This window comes from Dryas octopetala, chromosome 8 (assembly GCF_963921425.1).
Source record: "Dryas octopetala chromosome 8, drDryOcto1.1, whole genome shotgun sequence".
NCBI lineage: Eukaryota > Viridiplantae > Streptophyta > Magnoliopsida > Rosales > Rosaceae > Dryas > Dryas octopetala.
Window position 1 is genome coordinate 10,209,347 of NC_141373.1, and position 9,777 is coordinate 10,219,123.

Here is a 9,777-nt window from a genome sequence, read left to right on the forward strand (position 1 = left end):
TTTTATTTATTTTTGGTACATATTATTCTAATTTTCCTTCTTTTATCGCCTGGAGGGGGATGGATAACGTCTGGTGGATGAGAGAGGCTTTGGGCCTAGACCACAAAAGAATTCTTATGGGCCCTCAAAAAGTCCAGTTTTGCAATAGGGCCATATAAAACCATGAACTTCCTTGAATCGTTTCCATCTATGTCCAAAAAGTATCCAGGGTTGCCATATACACACCCTTATTTGTCTCACCTCACACTTTTTTCTCACTACACACTTATCTTACTTTAATTTTTAAATAATTTTTCTCTACACACTCTCACATTTATGAAAATATTCGCACTTTTTTTTTTAAAAAAAAAGAGAATTTTTAAATAAAAAAAATGAAACCCCATCCCACAAGCCTTATCCCAGCAAGGGTTGGCCTCCACCCATCATGCCGCCGTCCACATCACCGGAGGCGGCTGGACCCACACCGCCGACACATCTCCTGCCATTATCTCTATTTCCCTCTTCTCTTTCTCTATTCCCTTCCTCTCTCCCTCTCTCCCTCTCTCTCTCTTTGCAGTTCGCACCACCCCTATCAGACATAAAAGGAGGCTAATGACCTTGCCTGTCTCCAGATTGGTGGTCACTTACTTCCGATCTAGAGAGGCCTCATTTTCCATTGGGCAGAGGGAGTGCGAAGAGAAATTAAGGAGTAAGGAGGAAGGAAAGAGAGAGAAAGAGAAAGAGAAAGAGAAGAGGGAAAAAGAAAGAGAAAGAGAAAGGGAAAGGGAAAGAGAAAGAGGGAAAGAGAGAGACGGAGGAGGAGAAGCGTCGGTCGTCGACGGTGTGGGGTCTGGCCGCCGGTGATGAGATCAGTGGTCGGGTGGCAGAGGCTTGGTTTCAAGCTTTTCTTCATTTTTTTTAGGGAAAAATTTTCAAACAGGACACCTACTTTTGGATCAATCTTAGTTTAGGACACCACTTTGGGTTTGTCTTAGTGTAGGACACATATTTACAATTTGTATTTTTGTGGAACAAACCGTCACCTCCGTCAAGAATTCCGTTAAAAATAGACATGTGCCACGCACATGACCTATTTTCAAGGGACAAAATGGACAATTCACCATAATATATTAAAATAATTAAAAATAAAACTAAAACAAAAAAGAAAGAAGAACAAGATGGCAGCGCACCCCTTCTCCACCCAGCCCCAACTCACCTCCGGTGGCCATACTTGGCGGCAGTGACCCCACCATCCCCCCTCTCTATCTCACTCTCTCTCTCCCTCCATTTCTCTATTCCTCTCTTTGTCTCTTTTTCTCTGCAGATCGCACCCTCCTTTTTCTCTCTCTATTTCTCTGCACATCGCCCCAACCACCTCTAGCGGTGGCCTTACCCACCGGCGACGACTCACCCTCCCCCCTCTCTCTCTTTCTCTCTTCATCTCTCCCTGTATTTCTCTCTTCCTCTCTTCCTCTCTCTGTCTCTTTTTCTCTCTCTATTTCTCTGTCTCTCTCAAGGTTTTCTAAGAGATTGATGAAATTTCAATGTATATAAATTTATTTATGAAATTTCCAAGAATTATAATTAGATCTGAACCTCAATTTGCTTTCCACGCATCCCAAATGGAGCAATCTTTATCTCTTCGAAATCTACAGAAACTATCAAGATTGATTCCTCTTAATCATACTCAGCACCCCTTGTCTGATACGGAAATGCCATATTCTAGCCAAAAGAAAAACATTGAAGTCTTCAGGCATTGACATTTGACGCTCTCTAGGTAAGTAAAAAATATTCACAAATTAAAAGAAAATTTTGAGACTTTGAGTCTACATCTTTGAGCAAACATGGATAGGAATGATAGAGAGAGGATTAGATAAAGAGAATAGCAAGTGGACTTTGCTCTTTTCTTTCTTTAGACTTGCAGTAAGGGTGAAGGTGTGAAGGATGCGCAATTGCGCATCGAGTAGCAGAGGGATAGAGAGAGAGACAGAGGGATAAAGAGAGAGAATTAAAGAGAGAGGAAGAGAGAAATAGAGGGAGAGATGGGGAGAGAGAGAGAGAGAGAGAAGAGAGGGTGGGTCGTCGCCGGCAGTAAAGCCACCGCCGGAGGTGGTTGGGGCTGAGTGAAAACGGGGGGGGGGGGGGTGAGATCTGCATCTCCCTCTTCAATCCTTTTTTTTTTCTGTGTTTTTTGTGTTTATAGTTTTAAACTTTTTTAATATATTTTTAGTTTTAATCTTGTTTATTTTTAATTATTTTAATATATTATGGTGAATTGTCCATTTTGTCCCTTGAAAATAGGTCATGTGCGTGGCACATGTCTATTTTTAACGGAATTCTTGACGGAGGTGACGGTTTGTCCCACAAAAATACAAATTGTAAATATGTGTCCTACACTAAGACAAACCCAAAGTGGTGTCCTAAACTAAGATTGACCCCAAATAGGTGTCCTGTTTGAAAATTTTTCCCTTTTTTTTATGTCCTTCTTGGTCATTTCACATTAGGTGACTTTTGTAATTTCACAAATTAATTGGAAGGGTGTGTAATGAGAGGAAAAATGATATGCATATAACAGTCCTTTAAATATAATATGAGAAGCTGTGTGGTTAGCCCAAGTTGTGAAGGTGGCTAGGTTTAAAGTTCGATTCCTTCGAACGTAACAAGAAAATATAATCTGACGGCAATTTTTTTAAAAACTGTAAGCCATAGCACATTTATTGGTAAGACGCTAAGACGCTCATTTTTTTTATAATAAAAACAAAACACAAAAAACTTTAAGTATGACACTCTTAACTTTTTAAATAAAAAAATAGTGTGTTTAGTTGGTTAAAATTCTATCTTTTGTAAAGGCTCTTTTTTTTAACAAAAATGGTTATGTAAGTTACAATTCTACAGTTGTTGGGTAGTCAATTGGAAAGGCCGTTAAATTGCCCACTCTACACCCAAGTTCAATCACCTTTCCTCCCAAATAAAAAAAAAAAGAAGTTACAAGTCCCTTTCTAAATAGGGATCTACTTTTTAATAAAGAAATGGACAATATTGTTGGGACAGCTAATAATTCTGTAATTTCATATTTTAGGGTATTATTTAAATATCAACATTGCAAAAATCAGCCAAATCAAATATTGTTTAGCCAGTGTAAAATTGTCAACATCATTTCAATTTTATTTGACGAATTGTATTTGTTTACACAATTTAGATAACCAAGTAATTATCAAGTTAGCTTATTTTTTACAAGGACGACCTTTGAAAAGAGACCTAAAAAGTGAACAATTCTGATCATTGAATTCCTCGTTCTATGATGAGCGGATGATTATTTATATATGAAAAATGATAAGGAGACCATCTCTTTATTCCATCTAGTGTATCATCTTTCTAATAGAAGTGGGCCCCTAGCACTACCATTTATATATATAAAAGCTTCAGGTGTGAGATCCCACATTTAGGCTTATTTGTGGGATCTCTTATGGGGCCCACTTCACATTTTATTTTGATAATCAGAACCGTTTACATTTTTTGGTCTCCATTAAAGGATCGTGCTTACAAAAAATTAGGTTAATCGGAAACTATTTGACCGTTGATTAAATGATCACCATTTCAAATGTTTATTGAAAATATTTTGTTTGTCTATTTATTTCATCAAAATTTGATAGCTTAATAGTTTCTGATTTGCTTTATTTTTTGTAAGAATGATATGTGAATATAGATTTAAAAGATAGACGGTTCGAATCGTTGAAATACTAAACAGGTAAATGATTTTTAAAAAATTAGACAAATTGAAAACCATTAAGTTATCTAATTTTGATTAAATAATAGACAAATAAAATATTTTCGACAAACACTTGAAATGATGACCATTTAATCAAACAGGTAAATAATTTTCAATTTAGCTAATTTTTTGGAATGATCATTCAATGAAGACTTAAATATATACGATTCTGATCATCAAAATATAATATAGAGTGAGCTCCACAATTGATCAATTAAATAAGTGTTATTTAAAAAATCCTTCGGTCCTATATATATATATATATATATATATCTTAGTTAAACATTCACCAAGTATTATACAGAGCACACTACTGGAAATTATACCTTTTTTTTTACTAAAAAATTATGTGTTGTATACTTGTATGGATGACAAACAGACAGAGAGTAGCGTAGTGAAGATGGTGACAAATGACAATACACACACTACTCATCTCCTTGATTATGTTCCAAAATACCATCCCATGTGATGTGAGAGGGATTGGGACTTTACAACCAGAATAATAATTAATCATTAATCATTAAGATTTAAGACTCTGTCTCTTATCTCCTAGCTTACACCTTTTTGATGCCCACACAACTTGCAAGCATATCTTTGTTGATAAAGAGGATACAAGTTGCAAATCTTTTTGGTTCTTTTGTTAATGATCCAGTCAAGATGGTCCATATCCCAAGCATGAAAAAGTGTCCTTTTGTCCTCTAGTACTTTCTTTAATATGAATGAGCAGTCTTCTACGAAATTCTTGCTTTCCCATTATGCTATAATGTATGATGCAAAGGGCTACCAACTATGTTTTGTATCCTTCATTGTTTATAAAGAGCTTCTATTCGAAGTCATATATAATATATCCATAATTTAATGGTGAAAATTCATACGTATACCAAAACCCTCAAAACATCGAGGAGTCAAAGTGAATGCATCACATATAATGTCCGTATATAACAAAAGTCATTTTTCATATCCCTCAATTCCTAAAATTTTGGTTGAGACTTAACAACTAATTAGGATGAAGTCAGTTGTCCTTTGATGTGCAGAACGCAAGGCAAAGATGATGACCATAATTGTAGATGTACATGTCAATTGTCATCTTTACTACTCCACCTAAACGAAGAATTTCTAATTATTTTAATTTGTCTCCAACTTGTATGGCATAAGATAATAAGATACACATCACATTATTACATTAGAAAAATGAATATAAAACTTAATGTAAGGATGTGTATGCCTATATAAAACGGGATGGTGTACCTCTTTTTTTTTTTTGGTGAAAAGGATGGTGTACTGGTCGAACAATGTGAACAGTTTTTCTCTTGTACACATACGACATACTGGTTATGGTCATAACTCATAGCATAACTTAAGCATGACCCTGACATGCATGGTTATTTCACTTGATAAACAGTCATAGCTTTGAATCCATTACCGAACAGCGACTTTGAATTGCACACTTTATCATAATTGGCTATCTAATAAGGTGTTTACATGTTTACATGAAAAAGAGTTTGATTTCCGTGTTCCTTTGGAGAAAATTTTAAGCGAAGATGTTCACGTTATGTATGTATGATATTATTAAATGATAAAATAATTCAGTTAAAAGATGATATATTTCTTAATAAAAAAATTAACATCAAATTTGAAGAAATATCATCTTTTAACTAAGTCCTTATGCCTATTGTTATGTATGTATGATATTATTAAATGATAAAATAATTCAGTTAAAAGATGATATATTTCTTAATAAAAAAATTAACATCAAATTTGAAGAAATATCATCTTTTAACTAAGTCCTTATGCCTATTGTTACATAGTAAAAACAATCTCATGTAAGTTTTTTCATCTTTTGTATGACCCAAGTGAATAAAAATTGATATCTTTGTGAAATTCCCTTTTGCGCTTTTTTCCTTGGTGTAATTATTGGGAAGATTGCTGCTGGTGTGGGTACTGATATTGACATAATGCGGCTGATACAAGCTTTTATGAAATGAAAATGATTGAATGCTACTTGGCAAATTGTGTATATCCAATATAATATAATATTGCTTATGTACTATGCTTTCTTTCCCTATGAGCATATATAAACGTAAACAAGAGAAAAAAAAAAAAAAAACATGTAACATACAAATACATATTTAGGATTTACCTTAAGAAGGTTAAGATTGTCCTCGCAACATTTACAATGAAGTTCAACCAGCAATCCAACATGACAAAAGATGCTTGTGAGTTGCAACTTACAATAAACTACATGGAGATAGGTGGAGCTTACACTCTTCCTAATTGGCATTAGGTGATATTCGGTGCCTATAAATTTGGACTACTGCAATGAAAGCAAAAGTTTTTAAACTGTTAAAAGACTAAAAATTTACTAGCAAAAAAGAAAGTCAAAATTGCATGTTAAAATCATCTGGGATCTGAGACATCTGATCATAGTAGTACCATGCAGCAATAAAGGTTGCTCATATCATATCAATGGCCTGATTAAATGCATATCAATAAATAAAAATAAAAATGGGATAGCTTAGACAAAAAAAAAGATAATTGATAGGTAAATGCTAAGAACACAGTGGAGATTTTATTGTGGATTTTATGGGTGTACAACTCCATCCTGAATATAAAAAGGCAAATAAATACAGATAGAAAAATATGTCATATATAGTAAGGAAAATATGGGTTAACAATGTATATCCGGGCAGCTGGGTTCGTTTTCAATATAACCATTACACATATTGTGTGACATATAATCACATTTAATAATGGAATCTATTCTCTAATAGTGACAAAGTACAATAGTTAAAAAATAATGAAACTACCATACAGTAATTGGTTGACAGAAATTTCCTATCTAACTAGCTGGTGGGTAACCGGTGAAAGCAAACCTCTAATTGATATTACTGTATGATCTGGTCTCCCATGAGCTAACAACCTAACACTGCTCCATCAACATCACCTCTTTCTTTTATTATATATATTATTCCTTGCAGAGAAGACTGGGATCAACCCCTCTGCCTCTCTCTCATTCTCCTTATATGGTATTCTAATTGTAGAGAAGGTTAGGATCAATGTTTGTCATGCCTCCATCTCCAACTCCAAATATTCTCAGAATGATATGATATTGATCAAAAAAAACTTTGGGATAGAATATTAGCCTGCAGGAATTAAAAGCCTGGTTGCTGCCTCCTCTTTACTGAAAGCAAGAGAGAAATTAATATATATATATATATATATATATATATATACTACTAGACTGGAGAGAGAGAGAGAGACAGAGAGTCCAGACCTTTCTCAAAGACAGACACACAGTAAAAGCACCCTCCCAGAAAAGCTGTCCTCTCTCTCTCTCTCTGGTCCCTAAATCTTAATGTGCAAAAGCCCATACTAGTTTTGTCTTCATATCCCGATCTCCAGCTCCCATAACTTTGCACCCATCAAGTCTTCCAGGACTTAAAAGAAAGCACAGAGCTGCCTGCAGAGTGCAACCAGCTTGCTGAGAGAGAATGAAGATCCGGTGTGACTTTTGTGACAAAGAAGAGGCCTCTGTTTTCTGCTCTGCTGATGAAGCTGCTCTTTGTGATGACTGTGATCGCCGTGTGCACCATGCAAACAAGCTTGCCAGCAAACACAAGCGCTTCTTTCTTCTCCAACCAGCCCTCAAAGACTCCCCTCTATGTGATATCTGTCAGGTACTGCATGCTCAGTCCTCTGTTTTGCTTGATTTCAATTACTTTCTGCAATCTCCCATCTTGGTAATTTGTTCCATAACAACAAGAATGAAAGAACAAAGTCGTTGTTGTTTGTTATAAAATGAAATCTTGGAGGACAAAAAGTGGTATATTTAATAATACCTATTTCCGCAAATCTTCTTTTATCATATATCTAACATGTTATATTGTATGATTTTCAATCTGAAGTCTGAACCACACATAAACATGATTTCCCTTGGCCACCGTTACAGTATCATGTTATGTTATGCGTTAGACTATCTGACAAAGAAAAAAAAATCCTAAAAGACTAGCTTATAGAGGTATATCATATATGGGACACATCCTTATATATTTGATAATAGAATATTACCCAAAATGTTAGAATTTGATAAGGGAATATTACACATTTCAGTAATATTATCTTATTAAATATCTAATATGTTATGTTATCAAATTATTAATTTATATCATATAGTCAATCAAACATGATTTCACTTGATCAATAATACATAAAACAATAAAATAACATAATATGTCGGACTGTCTTATAAAAGAAAATTTCCTAATAGACTAGCTGAGGTACATGGGACACTCCATTAGTTCCTTGAATCCTAATTTTTGGTGGGTTTTGCAGGAAAGGCGTGGATTCCTCTTCTGCCAAGAAGACAGAGCAATTCTTTGCAAAGAATGTGACCTTTCAATTCACATATCCAATGAACACACCCAGAAACACAACAGGTTTCTTCTCACAGGTGTTAAGCTTTCTGCTGCTTCTACTTTACATCCAACCTCTTCATCATGCTCCACCTTCTCTGAAGTGACCATTAACACTGACACAAGACCCTCCAAGGCATCATCAAAGAGACCTATTATCTCAAATTGCACTCCTTCAAAGGAACAAACTTTGTCATCCTCATCATACAAAGCACAAGAGAAGTGTATCGGTGACAATGACAATGTTTCAGTTTCAACAAGCAGCATTTCAGAGTACTTGATGGAGACTCTGCCTGGGTGGTGTGTAGAGGACCTTCTCGATGCTTCATTTGCTTCCAATGGTTTCTTTGAGGTTGGCAGTACACCAAATTACATGTAGAGAGATCAGAAAGGACAGTTTAGTGTTGCATATTTGGCATTTTTCAAGACCAATTTTGCTGATGTTACTTCTGGGATTTGATGCATACTTCTAGTTATTTGCTGCCTAAAGTGAAGAAGAGATCTTGAAAGCAATGCAAGTTCTTTGAAGCAATGATGAAGGTCTCTCTCAAGAAATCCAGACACTTCAATTAGAAGTTTACTTCTTTTTCTAAATTTGTATACCAAACTTATGCAAGTCCTTGTTTTTTATTTTTGTTTTTTTTGCTAGGATGCAAGTCCTTGTTTGCTTTTTGCTAGGATGCAAGTCCTTGTTTTAGAGGTGTTCTTTCTTTTTTGTTATGGGTGTATGAATATATATATATATATATATATATAAATGATCACTCGCTCACCATAAAGCGGGGAATTCCCCACTCACCTAACCACCCAGTAACGAATTTCAATGATCGGAACCGTCCATAATTTAGGCATCATTCAAAGATCACATTTGTAAAAAATCAGCCAAATCAAAAACTGTTTGGCCAGTGTATTACTGTCAACATCATTTCAACTTTATCTGACGAACTGTATTTGTCTGCAAAGTTTGGAGGACCAAATAATTATCGATTTGGCTTATTTTTTACAGGGACGACCCTTAAGGATGAACCTAAAAAATAGACGATCCCGATCATTGAATTCTCCGCTCTATGGTAAGTGGGTGGTTAGGTGAGCGGAGAATATATATATATATATATATATACAGACTCATTCTATTGAGGTATACCTTAACTTATTTATGTTGAAGTATACCCTATTGGGGCCCACACGAGTTGTTTTGTGTTGATCCGAACCATTCATTTTTTACATCTTCATTTATAGATCATCATCGCAAAAAATTAACCAAATCAGAAATCATTTATCTATCTAACTTTGATCAAATAAATGGACAAACCAAATATTTTCGATAAAACCATCCATTTGTTTTATCAAGTCAGATAAGCAAATGATTTCCGATTTGGCTAATTTTTTGCAAAGATGATCTATCAATGAAGATGTAAAAAATAAATGGTTCGAATCGATACAAAACGACTCGTGTGGGCCCCAATAAGGTCATATCTCAACATAAATAAGTTGATGTATACCTCAATATAAAGAGCCTGTATATATATATATATATATATATATTCTTACTTTAACAAGTTTATGCAAGTCCTTGTGAAATACAATATAATCCATAATTATTATAGGATGAGTGAG

General features: G+C 34.7%; 1 protein-coding gene across 1 annotated transcript; it reads left to right on the forward strand.

Annotated features, from left to right (window-relative positions):
* Positions 1–7,239: 7,239 nt before the first annotated feature.
* On the forward strand, positions 7,240–8,654 carry BZS1 (B-box zinc finger family protein). Its single transcript, XM_086254957.1, has 2 exons — positions 7,240–7,425; positions 8,081–8,654. The coding sequence occupies exons 1-2, from the start codon at positions 7,240–7,242 to the stop codon at positions 8,537–8,539; spliced, it is 645 nt and encodes a 214-aa protein (XP_086111083.1). The 3' UTR covers positions 8,540–8,654.
* Positions 8,655–9,777: the final 1,123 nt, after the last annotated feature.